This window comes from Lepidochelys olivacea, assembly GCF_965140295.1.
Source record: "Lepidochelys olivacea isolate rLepOli2 genome assembly, chromosome: 2".
Classification (NCBI taxonomy): domain Eukaryota; kingdom Metazoa; phylum Chordata; order Testudines; family Cheloniidae; genus Lepidochelys; species Lepidochelys olivacea.
Genome location: NC_140412.1, coordinates 252,824,302 through 252,844,587, shown reverse-complemented (window position 1 = coordinate 252,844,587; position 20,286 = coordinate 252,824,302). Strand labels below are relative to the sequence as shown.

Here is a 20,286-nt window from a genome sequence, read left to right as displayed (position 1 = left end):
AGGCCCCTTTATGCTGTCTGCCTGGTGGGCAGGGTCCTCACAGTCAATGAGAATCAGGCCCATTATACTGTGAATAAACTAATTTCAGTACTGTAAACATTTGTCCAATTAAATCCGTGTGCAGCTAGCATGTGAGAGTTAAATTCTCCACCCTTGTATGACAAACAAAACAACTGCTCACAATATTCCAGGAAACAGGCTAGTGAAAGAACAAAGACTTGCTCATACAAAAAGTGGCAACTGTCCAACACTAAAGAGCACAAACTGGCATCAGTACTGTGGGCATGTTTTTATATATAAACAAACAATCAAGGTCAGGGTCTCGTGATCACACCTCTTTGTACTGTTCCAGTAACAAAGGGCCCAGAAACTGGCCAGATCTTCCCAGCTGAGAATTCCCTCAGTGAAGTCAATAGGACCTAAGTGCATACTCAAAGTTATGCATAGACTTAAGTGCTTTGGTGATAAAATTGATCTCTCCCAAGGCACGATACAATGCCACTGTAGTATAAAGCTGTTTGTATTTGTTTCTTGTTGATTAAAACTAGCTCACTGGCTGAGGCCTAATGCTCTATTCTTTGTGGAGGTTATATTACTAAACCTGGAGTATCACTCGCTATAAATTGGCTGACATTCTTACTCTATCAAAACAAGGACACCAGAAACTGGTTAAGTCACACCCTATAGATTGCAACAACACCTTCTGTAATATGAGGAACAATCACAACAAGTATCCGTGACGCTAATGCCATCACAAACACCAGTACTTGTGAAGCAACACTTCTGTGAAGCTTCCTGAAAGTACCTAGGGGTCATCAGACACTTTGCTAACCCTGCCCCTAGAGTAAGGAAACCTTGTTTGTACCTATCATGAATCAGCCCTTACTCCACCGGCCACAAGAAACACAAGCAGTCCCCTCTAGTCCTATACAGGCCCTGCTCTCCCTCTGCAGGTTAGCAATTGGCACACTCCAACCCCTAAGCCCTCTGATTGCCTCCCTGGAGCCTCCAACCCCGATCCACTGGACACAGTATTCAGATTCCTAAAGAAGCAGCTTTGCCTCCAATCACTGCTTCGCTTAACACACAGCACTTAGATATGTTTATAGTGAAAACAAGCTCTAATTTAACGAAGAGAAGAGATGCAAATAGCAGCAAGTAGAAATACTGGAAACAAGTGGTTACATATAAAATAAAATCATAACACTTATTCTAGACCCTAGACTTATTTAACTAGATACCTTTATATCTTATAAGTTATAGAGCAAAGCTCACTCCCAAGGTCCCCCTAGCATTTTTCAACGAAACCTGGCAGTGATCCTTTTTTCATGAGACAAGATGCCCTGCCAGCTTGTCCCATGGTTAAAGGATAGTGTGTCTCTTTGAAATCCCAAATATATCAAAACAGTCCTTTGATATTTATTCATAAACTAGACATTGTCCTGCTGTGTGTTCCTTCCTGTAGATTTCAGAGTCTTTTGATTCATATTCAGAGTCTTCAGAATTCATAGTCTGATTAGCTGGCAACTCCATATGCAAATAGATTTACATTGTGAGACACACATACACAATGATCAGACACAGAGCAGTGTCTACTACCCACGGCCTGAACGGACCCTGTCTAAGGCATGTCACTTCCTGGTGACCTGTGTTTAACTTTGAGGCTTTAAGAACATCATTTCCAGTATAGATACCTAACTTCAAGAAGATCCACAGACACATTTTGCAATGATTATGACAGCCAGTGGGCTACCAGCTCTCAGCAGAGACCTCACATGCCACCCTTTGGTGAACTACTTTGCATATGCTTGACCCAGAGGAACCCTGTAAACCTCTGTGCCACCTTGTGCCCTCTACCAGTTGGCACAAAGGTTCCTGGGTCACAGCTACTAAATCTGACCAACAGTGAAACCCAGACAAGTTTTGGAATTGTAATCTATTTTGTATGGCAATAGGGTGTAGACATACCACTGATCCTCTGACATCAAGTGCATATTTTCGCACCTTGCATTTTGGTTCTTAATGTAATGCTGTGATGTTGCCACTTTGGCTGCGTATGGATTTTTAACTGTGTGCTGGATAACAGACCTTCATATGAGCAATATCTTTATAACACTCTTAACGTAAACCTGATTTCTAATACTGTAAGTGAAATCTGCTATCTGTCTCAGATTATTAATGAGGTAAAGCTCATAGTATAGTAATACTAAATTAGGATAAATTGTTTATACAGCTATATAGATATGCATGGCACTTTAGGTGCCTAGATTTAAGGACCTGTTTCCCCACTACATTACACCAGTTTTAGGACAGAAATTAAGTTACACTGGCCTAAAACTGGTATAAGAGTGTACAATCCAGAAACTCAATCCCAATATTTCCAATGAAGTAGGTCTACTCACTGGAGTATGAGCTGCAGGACTGGGCCCTAAGTAACTAACTTCAAGATTATCTGGGTTCAGCCATAGGTACTGGACTAGGGGTGCTCCTGCACCCCCTGACTTGAAGTGGATTCCATTATATACAGGGTTTACAGTTTGGTTCAGTGGCTCTCAGCACCCCCACCGTACACATTGAACCCCTGGGCTCAGCTGCTTCTCAGGGAGGGATAGCTCAGTGGTTTGAGCATTGGCCTGCTAAACCCAGAGTTGTGAGTTCAATCCTTGAGGGAGCCATTTAGGGATCTGAGGCAAAAATTGGGGATTGGTCCTGCTTTGAGCAGGGGGTTGGACTAGATGACCTCCTGAGGTCCCTTCCAACCCTGAGATTCTATGAACCTCTATAAGCTATTGCTTGGGTCAAGAAGTTGTTGGCTTCCCACATGCTGCACCTTTTTTACTTAATGTTTAGCTCAGCATTTGAAAATGTGACTCAGACATTTCTCACCAGAGATGTACAGTGAGTTCTATTTGAAAGAACTGCTTTATTCATTAAAATGGCAAATCTGACTTAAGATGGCTTCCGACTGAAAAGAGACAGTTCTTATGGCACTAGCCATAGCGGAAACCATAACCCACAATTCCATATCACTATATCAGACACTAGTGTCTATGATCTCTCTGCCTGTGGATACTCATTTTCTTTGTGTTGATTTTGCTAACCCTGTATTGAGCTGTATCTGCATGTCAGAAACATTTCCCAGTATGCTGTTGGAAGGCAAGTTGTTCCTCTGTACTGATGTATCGACAGCAATATGAAGGGGAGAAAACAAAGGTTATTCACCTGTAACTGGAGTTCTTTGAGATGAGCTTTGCACATTCACACTCTTGCAGCTTGGACCAGGTGAACCTCCTAGTGGCAACGGCCTCTGGAAACTTTGTGCTTTCTCTCCCTCCCCTCCCCCGGCCCACAACTCCTGAAAAGTCTTGAGGGCAGGACTATACCGGGGGCACTGTGCTCTGGCTGCCTCAGTTCCTTGCAACTGCAGTAGCAGATGGAAATTTTCAACTAAGTTTCCAAAACCAGCAGCATCCGCCAGAAGTAAGCTGGGCAGAACCATCCTACAAGGAATACCCCCTGCATTGAGGGGTCCCCCTGCTGGTGTAGAATTGTTGGAACAGCTCCACAGTATTCTACACTAACTCCCACAGCACAGAGGACATATGGGCATTGGGGTATAGCCAAAGTGTGTGTCACTCTGGCTACTCTTGGCTGCTGTAACAGTAAAGAGTCTCCAATGTTCCAGGTGGTATTATGGGAAGGGACAGGAAAGGGTCAGACCACAGAAGATCTCCATTTCATGATGCCAACTCTCAGCTGACTTATGGTCCCATAGGGACCATAGCCAGCAGTCAAATTCCAGCAGCCCTAGGCTGCTGCCACCTTACATCAGAACAATGGCAATGGCCATTTGGAAAAACAGGGAGCTGTAATTAACTCACCGTTACCCGCCTTCCCCACCACAACCCCCTCCTCTCCTATGTTCAGCATATCCTGGCAGAGGAGAGATTCTAGTGCCATAGGTCTCCTAAATGGTAGTGTTACAGAGTTTGGACTTTCAGCAATGTGCAGTAGCATCACGCCTAACCCTGGAAGCCAGTATGTGAATTCCAGAGACATATTTAACAAGTTTATCTGATAGGAAGGAGTGGGAGACTTGGCATCAGCAGATGATGTGGCTGACAGCACTGGAATCAGCCATGGGAGAAGTAAACACCTTCAGCACTTAGGAAATACAACTAGTACAAAATGCTCCTCAGCAACACAGGCTATTATGAGCCTGTCACAACTGTTCTCTATGCTGGGTTCCCATAGAATTGAGAATAAAGTTCAAGGCCTCAGTGGTTATCTTCAAAGTTCTCCATGCCCTGGGCCCAGGATACATAAAAGATTGTGGTCAACAATTTTGCTCCTCTGACACAATGGAACTCTCTGTGCAAGAGACAGAACCTTCTCTGGGGCAGTCAGACTGTGGCATGAACTCCCCCGGGAACTAAGGACCATCACAAAACCCACCACTTCCTGCTCCAAGTGCAAGGTCCATTTCATTGACCTGCTTTCTTTAATATAAATACATAGCAATAGGTTTATTTATTTTTAAGAAAACACTACCAAAACAAGACACTGAATTGCACACACTTCCCCCTCTGGGGAGAGTGTGAGAGAACACACAACACATGGCAGATGTGTAATCATCTTACTTAATGCACTACTAGAAGGCACTCAGATACTATGGTGTGATGGGATATACAAACCCCACCCTGGGCAACAAGGGGTTAAGAAGCTGCTCTAGACTCAGCCAGCCGTGCCATGCCACACCTGCAAGAGATGCACAGGCTGGAGAAGGAATGAAAAAGGAGTAGCCCAGCTCACATGTGGGCAGGCCAGGGAAGAGAAAGGACCTTCACCTGCATGTTCATGAAGAAAGGATGAGGAGAGGCAGGGTGTCTCCCATGCACAACTACCTGAAGGTCCCTCTCTGAGGGAAGTGAGGACCTTCTTTTGATAGACCCTGAGAGGGAGGCAGTTACCCCTCTCACAAACTAACCCAGTTTATTAGGGTTAATTCCCTGTGTTTTGTTTATGGGCCACACCTGAAGGGACTCAGAACTGACTAGGCCAGACAGCCAAGGCAGGAGAGAAGGCGGCTGCTGCCCCGATAAGGAGAGAGCTACCTGGCCATGAAGAGGCACCATACAGTGAGCTAACCCCCTTCGTGCTTTCCAGTGCAGACTGCAAATTGTGGACAATAGAAGGGAGGTAGGAAGTGGCCCAGGGAGGGCAGCCTTAACGTGGTCCTCTGTGTCAGACCCTTTTGTTGCCCTCAGAGGGCCCTGAGCCAGAGCCTAGTGTTCCCCCACCAATAACCACACTGTAGGTTGAAACACCTAAGCCCTGATCACAAGGCAATGCTTCCCATGAGCAAAGAGCAACATATGGCAATGAGTGTGGTGTAAAAACCTACATAAAATAGAACAGAATAGAAGGACTGTGTGGAAAGAACATGAATTGTCTTGTAAGCCTCGAGGGAAGGAAGTGTGGAGTGTCTAACTGCAGAAATCTTGCTCTGATACCATGAGTAAATGACGGAGGCCCAAGATATAGGATAACTGAAAAAAAATCTTGAACTTACTATTGGTGTGTCGGAATCATCTCTATGTACACACTAGAGAAGGACTTGTATGCTGATGCACAGATTGATCCTTATCAAATTATAAGTAATGGTAGTAATTTGTTTTTCAACCTTTTTCCTTCATGCAACAAGTGTTTCTTTCAAGGAATAACTTGATGGTTTTTCTTCTCTTACTTTAATGCTGTACATCTATCTTTTTCTTACCTGTACATTGAAGTATTACAGATAGTAACAAATCTCCCTTTGGTCTGACTGACTGCCTGTTCAATTACAAAGGGATAACCAAGAACTTTTACTTGAAACATGATCTGCTCTTAAAACATGCTGTTCTTTTACATCTAATCTTATATAAAAGAAAGGAGGAGACCACATCCTTTCCTTGAACATTTCAACTTAAGGATTTGGAGACAGCATCAACAAATTTAAATTACCCAAAGGAGAGAACTCCAATTATTTGTCCATTTCATCTAGACAGAGCTGGTCATGACGGTGGGCAACAGTACTCCTTATCACGGACACGGGATTCACCAAAAACTGTCAGCAAATAAGTGCTTTTTCACCAATGCAGCACTGTGATGGGGTGCCACTCACCACTGCGGCACCCCCTGCTAGATGTCCCAGGGATCAGCTCTGCTAGCCAGTGCACCCTCTTCTGGCAGCATTTCACCACCATCACTTCTGCTCCAGGGACCCACATCACTCCCAGGACCACAGCATCCTCTTCATGACACAGCCCTCCAGCTGTGACACACTCTGTGCTCCCCCTTCGAGGGGACAGTATAAAGTCTGCTGTCCAGCCACATTCCCTCAGTGGCTTCTGCAGCCAATTGTCTGGCCACTTCCTCAGTGGCAAGGCAGGGGAGGGGCAGAACCTGTGCCCACCCATTACTCTTAGGGTATGTCTACACTACGAAATTAGGTCGAATTTATAGAAGTCGTTTTTTAGAAATTGGTTTTATATATTCGAGTGTGTGTGTCCCCACAGCAAATGCTCTAAGTGCATTAACTCGGTGGAGTGCTTCCACAGTACCGAGGCTAGAGTCGACTTCCGGAGCGTTGCACTGTGGATAGCTATCCCATAGTTCCCGCAGTCTCCGCTGCTCATTGGAATTCTGGGTTGAGATCCCAATGCCTGATGGGGCTAAAACATTGTCGCGGGTGGTTCTGGGTACATATCGTCAGGCCCCCGTTCCCTCCCTCCCTCCGTGAAAGCAAGGGCAGACAATCGTTTTGCGCCTTTTTTCCTGAGTTACCTGTGCAGACGCCATACCACGGCAAGCATGGAGCCCGCTCAGCTCACTGTCACCGTATGTCTCCTGGGTGCTGGCAGACGCAATACTGCATTGCTACACAGTAGCAGCAACCCATTGCCTTGTGGCAGCAGATGGTGCAATAGGACTGGTAGCCGTCATCGTCATGTCCGAGGTGCTCCTGGTCGCCTGTGTGAGGTCGATCAGGAGCGCCTGGGCAGACATGGGCGCAGGTACTAAATTTGGAGTGACTTGATCTCTTTAGTCCTGCAGTCAGTCCTATTGAACCATCTTATGGTGAGCAGGCAGGTGATACGGATTGCTAGCAGTCATACTGTACCATCTTCTGCCAGGCAGGCAAGAGATGAGGATGGCTAGCAGTCCTACTGCACCGTCTTCTGCCGAGCAGCCATGAGATGTGGATGGCTTGCAGTCCTTCTGCACCGTCTGCTGCCAGCCAAAGATGTAAAAGATAGATGGAGTGGATCAAAACAAGAAATAGACCAGATTTGTTTTGTACTCATTTGTTCCTCCCCCTCCCCCGTCTAGGAGACTCGTTCCTCTAGGTCACACTGCAGTCACTCACAGAGAAGGTGCAGTGAGGTAAATCTAGCCATGTATCAATCAGAGGCCAGACTAACCTCCTTGTTCCAATAAGAACAATAACTTAGGTGCACCATTTCTTATTGGAACCCTCCGTGAAGTCCTGCCTGAAACACTCCTTGATGTAAAGCCACCCCCTTTGTTGATTTTAGCTCCCTGAAGCCAACCCCGTAAGCCGTGTCGTCAGTCGCCCCTCCCTCCGTCAGAGCAACGGCAGACAATCGTTCCACGCCTTTTTTCTGTGCGGACGCCATACCAAGGCAAGCATGGAGGCCGCTCAGCTCACTTTGGCAATTAGGAGCACATTAAACACCATACGCATTATCCAGCAGTATATCCAGCACCAGAACCTGCCAGAGCGATACTGGGTGAGGAGGCGACGTCAGCGCGGTCACGTGAGTGACCAGGACATAGACACAGATTTCTCTGAAAGCATGGGCCCTGCCAATGCATGCATCATGGTGCTAATGGGGCAGGTTCATGCTGTGGAACGCCGATTCTGGGCTCAGGAAACAAGCACAGACTGGTTGGACCGCATAGTGTTGTGGGTCTGGGACGATTCCCAGTGGCTGCGAAACTTTCGCATGCGTAAGTTCACTTTCATGGAACTTTGTGACTTGCTTTCCCCTGCCCTGAAGTGCATGAATACCAAGATGAGAGCAGCCCTCACAGCTGAGAAGCGAGTGGCGATAGCCCTGTGGAAGCTTGCAACGCCAGACAGCTACCGGTCAGTTGGGAATCAATTTAGAGTGGGCAAATCTACTGTGGGGGCTGCTGTGATGCAAGTAGCCCACACAATCAAAGTTCTGCTGATATCAAGGGTAGTGACTCTGCGAAATGTGCAGGTCATAGTGGACGGCTTTGCTGCAATGGGATTCCCTAACTGTGGTGGGGCCATAGACGGAACCCATATCCCTATCTTGGCACCAGAGCACCAAGCTGGTGAGTACATAAACCGCAAGGGGTACTTTTCAATAGTGCTGAAAGCTCTGGTGGATCACAAGGGACGTTTCACCAACATCAACATGGGATGGCCGGGAAAAGTACATGAGCACATCGCATCTTCAGGAACTCTGGTCTGTTGCAAAAGCTGCAGGAAGGGACTTTATTCCCAGACCAGAAAATAACTGTTGGGGATGTTGAAATGCCTATAGTTATCCCTGCGGACCCAGCCTACCCCTTAATGCCATGGCTCATGAAGCTGTATGCAGGCAGCCTGGACAGTAGTCAGGAGCTGTTCAACTGCAGGCTGAGCAAGTGCAGAATGGTGGTAGAATGTGCATTTGGACGTTTAAAGGCGCGCTGGCGCAGTTTACTGACTCGCTTAGACCTCAGCAAAACCAATATTCCCACTGTTATTACTGCTTGCTGTGCGCTCCACAATATCTGTGAGAGTAAGGGGGAAGACGGTTATGGCAGGGTGGGAGGTTGAGGCAAATCGTCTGGCCGCTAGTTACATGCAGCCAGACACCAGGGCAATTAGAAGAGCACAGGAGGGCGCGGAACGCATCAGAGAAGCTTTGAAAACCAGTTTCATGACTGGCCAGGCTAGGGTGTGAAAGTTCTGTTTGTTTCTCCTTGATGTAAGCCCCCACCCCTTGGTTCACTCTACTTCCCTGTAAGCTAACCACCCTCCACTCCTCCCTTCGATCACCGCTTGCAGAGGCAATAAAGTCATTGTTGCTTCACATTCATGCATTCTTTATTCATTCATCACACAAATAGGGGGATGACTACCAAGGTAGCCCAGGAGAGGTGGTGGAGGAGGGAAGGAAAATGCCCCACAGCACTTTAAAAGTTTACAACTTTAAAATTTATTGAATGTCAGCCTTCTGTTTTTTGGGCTATCCTCTGTGGTGGAGTGGCTGGTTGGCCGGAGGCTCCCCCACCGCGTTCTTGGGCGTCTGGGTGTGGAGGCTAAGGAACTTGGGGAGGAGGGTGGTTGGTTACATAGGGGCTGTAGTGGCAGTCTGTGCTCCAGCTGCTTTTGCTGCAGCTCAGCCATACACTGGAGCACACTGGTTTGATCCTCCAGCAGCCTGAGCATTGAATCCTGCCTCCTCTCATCACGCTGCCGCCACATTTGAGCTTCAGCCCTGTCTTCAGCCCGCCACCTCTCCTCCCTGTCATTTTGTGCTTTCCTGCACTCTGACATTATTTGCCTCCACGCATTCGTCTGTGCTCTGTCAGTGTGGGAGGACAGCATGAGCTCGGAGAACATTTCATCGCGAGTGCGGTTTTTTTTTTTTTTCTTTCTAATCTTCACTAGCCTCTGGGAAGGAGAAGATCCTGTGATCATTGAAACACATGTAGCTGGTGGAGAAAAAAAAAAAGGGACAGCGGTATTTAAAAAGACACCTTTTATAAAACAGTGGCTATACTCTTTCAGAGTAAACCTTGCTGTTAACATTACATACATAGCACATGTGCTTTTGTTACAAGGTCGCATTTTGCCTCCTCCCACTGCGTGGCTACCCCCTCAACCCTCCCCGTAGCTAACAGCGGGGAACACTTCTGTTCAGCCATAGGCAAACAGCCCAGCAGGAACTGGCTCCTGAGTGTCCCCTGAAGAAAAGCACCCTATTTCAGCCAGGTGACCATGAAGGATATCTCACTCTCCTGAGGATAACACAGAGAGATAAAGAACGGATGTTGTTTGAACGGCAGCAAACATACACTGCAATGCTTTGTTGTACAATGATTCCCGAGTACGTGTTACTGGCCTGGAGTGGTAAAGTGTCCTACCATGGAGGACGCAATAAGGCTGCCCTCCCCAGAAACCTTTTGCAAAGGCTTTGGGAGTACATCCAGGAGAGCCGCGAATGCCAGGGCAAAGTAATCCTTTCACGTGCTTGCTTTTAAACCATGTATAGTATTTTAAAAGGTACACTCACCGGAGGGCCCTTCTCTGCCTGCCGGGTCCAGGAGGCAGCCTTGGGTGGGTTCGGGGGGTACTGGCTCCAGGTCCAGGGTGAGAAACAGTTCCTGGCTGTCAGGAAAACTGGTTTCTCCACTTGCTTGCTGTGAGCTATCATCTTCTTCGTCCCCAAAACCTGCTTCCGTGTTGCCTCCATCTCCACTGAAGGAGTCAAACACGGCTGGGGTAGTGGTGGCTGAACCCCCTAAAATGGCATGCAGCTCATCATAGAAGCGGCATGTTTGGGGCTCTGACCCGGAGTGGCCGTTCGCCTCTCTGGTTTTCTGGTAGGCTTGCCTCAGCTCCTTCAGTTTCACACGGCACTGCTTCGGGTCCCTGTTATGGCCTCTGTCCTTCATGCCCTGGGAGATTTTGACAAAGGTTTTGGCATTTCAAAAACTGGAACGGAGTTCTGATAGCACGGATTCCTCTCCCCATACAGCAATCAGATCCCGTACCTCCCGTTCAGTCCATGCTGGAGCTCTTTTGCAATTCTGGGACTCCATCATGGTCACCTCTGCTGATGAGCTCTGTCTGCATGGTCACCTGCAGCTTGCCATGCTGGCCAAATAGGAAATGAGATTCAAAAGTTCACGGTTCTTTTCCTGTCTACCTGGCCAGTGCATCTGAGTTGAGAGTGCTGTCCAGAGCAGTCACAATGGAGCACTCTGGGATAGCTCCCGGAGGCCAATACTGTCAAATTGTGTCCACAGTACCCCAGATTCGACCCAGCAAGGCCGATTTAAGCGCTAATCCACTTGTCAGGGGTGGAGTAAGGAATCGATTTTAAGAGCCCTTTAAGTCAAAATAAAGGGCTTCATCGTGTGGACGGGTGCAGGTTTACATAGACTTAACGCTGCTAAATTCAACCTAAAGTCCTAGTGTAGACCAGGGCAAAGTCCGCAGCCTAGGGAGCCTGTAGATGGCAGCCATGTGCTACATCCCCTCCAACCTCTCAGTACCTTTCCCTGGGCCACCTCCCCAGAGCCCCCTGCATCTTCTTTTCCCTGGCCTCAGCCTGCAGATCCCTGCAGCCCACCAGGAACTGCCTTTAGGTCTCTGCCTGCAGCACTGCTCTGTTTGGGGTGCTCACTACCATCAGCCTGCAAGGCAGCCAGTCCTCCTCAAGCTCCAGGGAATGACTGAAATCACTCTGCTCTGCAGCCCTTCTTATATGGGCCAGCCCAGTCCTGATTGGCTGCTCCTCGCAGCCCCTCTCTAATTGGCTGCCTCTTGCACAGACTCCCTAGGGCTCTACTAACCCTTTATGGGCCAGTGAGGGGAAGATGCACCATCACAATCACAACCAGCAAATGGTCATTTTTATCAGGAATTCTGTCAAATTAATGCAGTTTATACAGTGAGAAGTGTTTTGATCACTACATGAATGCAGATTAGCAAAATGGGGACAGCTTTCCTTGTTTGTGTCATGACAGTCGAGCATTGATAGTGATGCAGTATCTGCAGCTGTATGTGGGATGCTGATCAGCTAATTATATGGTAGTCATATGAATTTAACACACTTGAAAACTGGGGCATATGTATAATTGTTCTTTTTATTATGTTCTGTGCAAAACAGAAAGGAGCTATAGAGTCGCCTGTGACTAAACAAAAGAACTTCAATTAACATTTATCATATCCCTGCCATGATATTATTAACTGCTAAAAGAAATGGCTCACAGCCACTAGTGAATCTACGAGATGGTACTAGCAAGTTAGGGTTTTCTGACTACTCTACTCTGGACTCCCCTTCAGCCTTCATCCATTCCTCATTTTCCTCCTTCAGATGATATTAAAAAGAGCACAATACTGAAGTTTTGTTCACTGTATAATATGACACATTTGTTTTAACTTTCAACCATTCTTTCTCTCCACTACCTCTGTCTTTTATCTCAGTACTGTTTGTCATACACAGATTGTGATCTCTTTTGCTCAGAGACTGTCCTTTTTAGATTCTATACATTTTAATGACGCAGATGGTACTATATAACTGGCCCACCTCCCACTCCGCTTTTGATGCTCTGCCCTGCAGTGGAGCCTGGTCTACTTCCTCATAAGAGCAGGATTTAGAGCAGCCCAAACTGAGCTGTAGGATACTGCATACATGATTGAAAACTGGGGTACTTTGATCTCCAAGCAAGCATAGTCATTTACCACACAGCTTAACCAAGGAGCCAATGGGGTTAAAGTATGCACAGCTGAACTGAAGGTGGCTAGTACAGCAGAGGACTTAGTCTGGTAAACTGCTACAGCTGTCCAAAAACTTTTGGAATTGCTAGACATACAATGAGACTAAATGCCATGTATGAGACAAAATAACAGGAGAATAAAGTTTACCCACTATTCAGCCCATGCCCATGATTGGGGCATTGCCTGTAAGGATGTGACTACTACTTCTTTATATCTATAGCAGGAAGCCAGGCAGGAATCCTAAGATTGGAGAAAATTCTAGCCAAAAGCTCTACATTGAAGCTGAGAGAGACAGAAGCATTAGGGATAATACTGGTCTTGTTCAGTGCTGGAAGAAATTGACTCTTTCTGTGATTCTTTAACATTGTCACCTGACATGGTGTCAGAGGTTGACTCATTTTGACCCAGCATAAATAAGAGGAAAATGCCAATATTCAGCTCCTCATAAGATTTTCAATTTGATCATCTCCACGGAAGGGACTGAGTAGAATGAGCACGTCACCAGATTCCAAAATACAACAAAGTTTAATATAGAGAGTATTGATGTACAGGTCAGCTAATTAATTTATGTAACAGGTAGTGATGCTGAGCACTTTTTATTAATCAATTGTGCTTGCTGAGGAATGAGATAAAAATAACAGTGACATTAGTCTTAAAAATCTGATAAGCATTTCATTCCAAAAACAAAAAGGTAACAAATGAACATATATGCTTTTACCAAAAAGTGCAGAGGCCTTGCCTTTATAAGGGTCCCATATAAAAATAAAAAGCATTGTGAGGTCATCTAAACTTGGGTTTTAAACAAGGAACTTTCAGAAAAATTATGTTTAAGGCCAGATGCTCAGCTGGTATAAATCTTTGTAGATCCATTTGTTTAAATGAAGCTACATCAATTTAAACCAGCTGAGAATTTGACCCTGAATATCTGAGGTAATTTAGGAATAGGCAGTGCAACTGGCATGGCATTATGAGTAAAAATGCAAGTTATCTAACAAGGAAGTAATGAAAGGATGAAGCAAGAAGTAGCAAAGAGGACATGCCCATAGAGGAAAAAAGAAGCGCAATAAAAATGAAGCTTCTTAACAGAATGAGTTTCTGGGGCATAAATGAGGAGGATACAGTATACATGAAGTCTGCCCAGCTACTGAAAGCATTTGCAGGACATTTACAGGAAAGAAAGAAAGTGGGAAAGGAGCGTGGAGTGGACATGAGCAACACATCTCAAAGAACACCAGTTACGGAAAAAGGTAACTGTCTTTTTTGTAACGCATGCACACAACAAAATCTTATTGCACTCACAGTAACATTCTTACCGTGGTCAAATTTATGATAGGCGGTGGCAGCGGCAGTTGCTCTGGGCAACCCAAATCAGAGCTAGATGTGAAGCATTGCAAGGCTGCAACCACGTGAAGTTAGTTCAATCTTTACTCAAGAAAGGTCACAAAAGCATGCATGTTCTTTTAATGGTGACCTTCAAAAACAATTCAAGTTTTTGAAAAAAGACTCTTCCGTGGCTGACAACAGTCAGGTTATATGTCAGACGTGTGGAGCACATTTTTCAATTGCTTATGGCAGCTGTAGTGACATTACTCAGCATCTTCAAACAAAAAAACCAAAAGGACACTGAACGAAATACGTGTGCAACTCCAAGTGTTTCAGAATGTTTTGTTAAGCAAAACATAGAAGCTGATGGATACATGCAACTGAGGGACTGTTTGCTTACCATTCTGAGCGCCATGGACACAGCTTCAGATCTAGTGATCGTACCTTGCAATTGATTAAAAAAAAACAAAAAAAACTTTACCAACCCAAGTTTTCATCTATGCACACCAAATCTGAGGCAATAATTTGAATGTATCCACTCCATTATCAACAGAACTGCAGTGTGATTAAAGAAGTGCTCATTTATCACACTTAGCATGGATGCATCAAACCAAAAGGACCAAAAGCTATTTCCTGTTCTTGTGTGCTATTTTCTTCCAATCAATGGGGTAAACACAAATTATTGAGTTTTCTTCTCTACCTTACAAAACTTCTACATCAATTGATTGAGAAAAAATTGAGTGAAAAGCTTGTTGGGCTTTGCGCAGACAATGCCAGTACAAATTTTGGTGGTGCTAAACATGCTGGAAAAAACAACATAGGACGAAAACTGCAAGTCAAATGAGGGAAAGATCCTTGGTATTGGTTGCGGTGCTCACATCATTTGTAACTGTCTGCAAACAGCAGCTCACTGTCTTCCGATTGACTTGGAGTCCTTTGTCGTGAAAGTTTATAAAAATATAAATGACACTGTTCATGTCAAAGAACTGAAAGACTTCTGCTGATTTGTCAATCTCAAGTATTTTAAATTATTAGAGCATAGCAGCACACGATTCCTTTCTCTTGGACCAGCGCTAGACAGAATTTTGTCGATTTTTGATGGGCTCATGGCATATTTTCTCTCTCAGAACAAATGCCCAACACTGTTGAAGAAAGTCTTCAATGGCCCTTGCACAAAACTGTGGCTTGTTTTTGCTAGTAAGCAAACAGCCATCTTTCAGAAGACAGTAGAGGCAAAAGAGAAAAACAACTAATCGGTGACAGAAGTTGCATTGCATATTCATACCCTTCAAGATACTTTAGTGAAGAGGCTCAGAGAAAGATTTGTCATATCACACACAAAAATCCTGTTGCAGTCTTTGGTTGAGGGTGGGGAAATTAAGGAAAAGGAATTTTACAATGCGGTGCAGAAATTTTAGTCAACATCTCTGAAGTACTTGGAGTACTGGAAACCTGCCTTTGAGTGCACAAAAAAGGTTGAGTGTGCCCTGTTGAGAAGCACGTCAGTGTGGGATAATATACAAAGCAGCATTTGCCACTTGCCACACAAAAATTCCCACACTAAGTTCGATTGACGAGAACCATCTTTTTGATGAGTGGGCAAATGTAAAACCAATAATGTCCCGTTATACGTATGACTGGAACACTCAGAAAGCACCCGTTTCTGAAAGGTGGTGGAATGTTTTTCAAGAGATGGACAATAAGGCAGTAGAATACTCCGATCTGGCAAAGGCAGCTGAGTTTGTTTTGTGTTTGCCAGGCACCACAGCCCCTGTTGAACATTTTAGAGTAACAGCCGTGTTAGTCTGTATTCGCAAAAAGAAAAGGAGTACTTGTGGCACCTTAGAGAATAACCGATTTATTTGAGCATAAGCTTTCATGAGCTACAAATGCTCAGATAAATTGGTTAGTCTCTAAGGTGCCACAAGTACTCCTTTTCTTCCTGTTGAATGTGTCCTTTCAGTAATGGTCAGTGTTTCTACTTTGAAGGCTATTTTGTTTGTGTGAGTGAATTTTGACCTAGACTGTACTGCATTCTATGACAAGCTGCTGAAAGACAAGCAGAACCTTCAAAAAATTGCTTCAAGTGACAAATACAGTCCACAAGAAGCATCACACTGTGGAGGACAGAAAGATGGACAGGGCAGGCATTTCTAAAGAGCAGTAACCACTTACTTGTGAGTATATACTTATAATTTTTTAATTATTAATGTTATAATAAACACAGTATTTCTTTTTAACAGGGACTCAGTCAATTTGAACATTTGTACTGCACAGTTCTGACTGATTGCCGTTGAACTTGCTTGAATTGGAGTAATTGTACCAGGTGTTCCGTATTCAGCATAGGGAAATAAGGTAACCCTAATTAATATCTGGAATGTTATTGTGTATGGTTAGTGCAGATGTCTCTGTACTCTGAAAAATCGGAGTGAAACTAGATAAGAAAAGGGGAGAAAGGCGTATTAGTTTCCTAGATTTCATAAACTAGTGGAATATACATATAACAAGAATTGGGTGCATACTTTGGAACAGACTGAAATTGCCACAAGCCAGTTCTCCATATTTCATAATGTATGAACATCTCTGATTTTGCTGATTTATCTATTTTCAATAAACTGAGCCAAATTATCTGATGTCTTTTTACACTGACAATCTAAACCAAACCACTAACAAGATATTGCTTTGGTCACCTCCCATTCAATATCACAACCTGCGTCACAAATCATTCAAAGGAAAAATAAGCTAGATTCTACAAGGGAGAGAGTGGAAGTTTCTCTGGATGACATTTTAGTTTATGGAAAGTTAAGAGGAAGAACTTTAGATAGGGTTAAAACAAGTCCTGAAGGCTGCTGGCCTAAAAATAAATAGAGAAAAAGACAGGCTAAGACAAACCCACCTACAGTTCTTAGAGCATGATTGATTAAGAGGGGGTGAAGCAGAAAGAGAAAACGGCTTCAGGAATAATAGTGTTTTCATTATCCTGTCTTTCCACGTTGTTATGTAGCCTCATAATTGTAATATTTGAGGATCTTCTCTGAGTTAAAAGTTGGTAATGCTATCGCTCATTTGCTTTTCCTTCTCTGCAGGCTTAGAGGTTTTTTTAAATTAATCTTTAAGCTAGAGGGTACTATTATGGAAATGCTTGGCAGAGACAGATTTTGCATTCAGCTCTGAATGTAACAAGGTTAGTGGTCATTCTTATTTCTTCTGACAGGTGAGTTCAATATTAATGATCCAGTTCCTGTGAAAGTTTCCCATTTATTCTGATAAAAATCCTTATTCAGTGCTAGAAGGGACTCTCTTTAGAATTTGTTACCGTTGCTGCATATCACCACTAGCCCCACATTTTGTGGAATCATCCTAATTTTCACCTGGGTGATTCCACGCTACTATTTCAAAAATGATTTGGGCACACTTAGTGTAATTTTCCCACCACGCTGCCACAATCTGTTGTGCTGCCATTTTTGACTACATTGCATTATTCCCTTTTTCCCATTATGATGTACTGCTGTTTTCTACAACACTGTGTTGCAGTGACACTTTCATGATGTTTCAAGAAAGCCCCAAATCAACCAAAACAAAGTAAAATTGTATAATGAAGGTTGAACACACTCTAAATTACATATAACCTGGCCTAGCAATAAACATATCAGGGTGCTTCAGACTGGCTATAAAAGCATTACAAGGAACCGTTCTGCAGCATAAATGCCTACACGGATACAACTCCTCAGAAAAACTACTGCTACAAATAATAATCCAACCCATTATATTATAGGAGGCCCATCTTAACAAATGATTACATTGTTGGGAAAAAACATCAGTAGAAACCCAATATTTACAGTTCTTTAAATAATTCATTGTGTACAGGAAGTTCAGAAATAAAGGCTGCAGAAAAGAACTTGGCCAATTTCCCCACCTAATCAACATATAGAAAGAATCATAAATTCTAGCAAGTCAAGTGTAAAAACATAATTAGGCAGGCCAAAAAAGAATTCAAAGATCAACTAGCAAAAGACACAAAAAAGCTAACAGCAATTTTTTTTAAGCACATCAGATGCAGGAAACTTGCCAAAGTGGGGCCACTGGATGATCAAGGTGCTAACAGAGCACTAAAGGAAGACAGGGATGTTGTAGAGAAGCTAAATGAATTACTTGCATGCACTGCAGAGGATGTGAGGGAGATTCCCACACCTGAGCCATTCTTTTTAGGTGACAAATCTGAGGAACTGACCCAGATTGAGGTGTCAATAGAGGAGGTTTGGAAAAAAATTGATAAACTAAATAATAGTAAGTCATCAGGACCAGATGGTGTTCATCCAAGAGTTCTAAAGGAATTCAAATACAAAATTGAAGAACTACTACTGTGGTATGTAACCTATAGCTTAAATCAGCGTCTGATGACTGGCAGATAGCCAATGTGATGCTGTTGTTTTTTTTTTTAAAGGCTCCAAAAGCAATCCTGGCAGCTACAGGCTGGTAAGGCTAACTTCAGTAACAGGCAAATTGGTTTAAACTATAGTGAAGAACAGAATTATCAGTCACATCTATGATCACAATACGTTGGGGAAGAGTCAACATGGCTTTTGTAAAGGGAAATCATGCCTCACCAATCTCTTAGAATTCTTTGAGGGGCTCAACAAACATGGGACAAGGGTAATCCAGTGGATACAGTGTATTCAAACTTTCAGAAAGCCTTTGAAAAGGTCCCTCACTAAAGACTCTTAAGCAAAATAAGCAGTCATGGGATAAGAGGGAAGATCTTCTCCCAGATCAGTAACTGGTTAAAAGACAGGAAACAACCCTTTGGAATAAACTGTCGGTCTTCGCAGTAGACAGAACAGAGAGTAAATAGCTGAGTCCTCCAAGGATCTGTACTGGGAACAGTGCTATTCAATATATTGATGTATATATAAATGATCTGGAGAGGGATACACAGTGAGGTGGCACAGTTTGCAGATGATACTAAACTACTCAAGATAATTAAGTCCCAAGAGTTACAAAGGGATCTCACAAAACTGGGTGACTGGGCAACAAATTGGCAGATTGCATTTATCAACAGTGAATTTCAACTAATACACATTGGAAAACATAATCTTAACAATACACACAAAATGATGGGATCTAAATTAGCTGTTATCATTCAAGAAAGAGATCTTGGAGTCATTGTGAATAGTTCTCTGAAAACATCTGCTCAATGTGCAGTGGCTAACAGAATGCTAGGAACCATTAGGAAGGGGATAGATAACAAAACAGAAAATATCATGCCGCTTGTGGCAAATTGCCGGCACTGCTTTGATGGGTCTTGCACTCTCTCTTCTTGGGGAGGGTTCAGGGCACCGTTTCTCGCCCCTAAACTAGGTATTAACTGCCCAACGAGTGTCCCAGAGGAGGGGAGTGGAGAGGGAGGGACCCTCCCATAGATTCCCATAATTTTGCCTTCTAGATAGATAGGTTGTAGCCATTCTTTTACATCAGATGAATCTGTATCCAGATAACCCAGATCTGACATCTTAATGTTTTCAGATACAAGCAAATTGCACAGGTCTACATTGAAATTCTGCCATGGAACTGGCCTAGCAGATGTGGATGATCACATTATAGATGTGGCTTTAGCAGCTCAGCATTTGACTGAAATTATCAAAGCTGCCTCATGAATTTTGACATATATTCCTTAATTTAAAGCCCATTTTAATGGAAGATGTCTAAATCCCTTAGACCTTTTTGAAAAGTTCTATGCACTGCACGCAGATTTGTCAGTAGAATTTGGGGGATTAGGGTCAAAAAGGGGCAGGAATCACGTATGTGTTTTTCAGTGCTATTGGACAGGACACATCAAGATCCAGATTTCTTCAAAGAAGGGAGAGGAGCGACACTTCCTTATTTTTTAGTTAATCCAGTGTGGAAGCTCAAGGCCAAAAATTGCCAGGCTCAAGCTGGAACCAAGATCCTGCGATGCTCATGCCCTGGGATTTTAAGACCAGAAGAGACCATTGTGAGTATCTATCTACTCTGACCTCCTACATAACACAGACCATAGCTCCTAGGGGAGTTGGGGCAGATCGGCTGTGCATGGGGGCACAATGCACCATGCCCCCTTGCACAGGCGCATGGAGTTGGGGCAATATCAGAAGCTGCTGGGGGTTGTTCCCTGGTGCGATGGTGGTGCAATCCCGGGCGGGGCGGGGCGGGGGGGGCATTGTGCCCAAAGGGCAGCAGGACCTGGCAGCCCCCTTGTCCCCTGCTAGGCTCAGCTCACCCTACACTTGACCATCCTGGTTCATTCTGGTCTTTGAGGCCTGCCCCGCCCCTCCCCGCAGTTGCAACGCGACCTCCTCACCCCACTTGGCCTCTGTCATAAATATAAAGGGAAGGGTAAACCTCTTTGAAATCCCTCCTGGCCAGGGGAAAGCTCCTCTCACCTGTGAAGGGTT

The 20,286-nt window shown here is 44.3% G+C and overlaps 1 protein-coding gene across 1 annotated transcript in view; it reads right to left on the bottom strand.

Annotated features, from left to right (window-relative positions):
* Positions 1–9,190: 9,190 nt before the first annotated feature.
* LOC311515334 (uncharacterized protein) overlaps positions 9,191–20,286 on the bottom strand; it is a 12,367-nt gene continuing 1,271 nt past the window's right edge. The window contains exons 2-3 of the mRNA XM_084618325.1: positions 10,320–10,704; positions 9,191–9,738 (exon numbers count right to left, since the gene is read on the bottom strand). Of these exons, the coding sequence (XP_084474451.1) occupies positions 9,233–9,738; positions 10,320–10,701 (888 nt within the window). The 5' untranslated portion in view covers positions 10,702–10,704 and the 3' untranslated portion in view covers positions 9,191–9,232. The remainder of the gene's footprint in view (positions 9,739–10,319; positions 10,705–20,286) is intronic.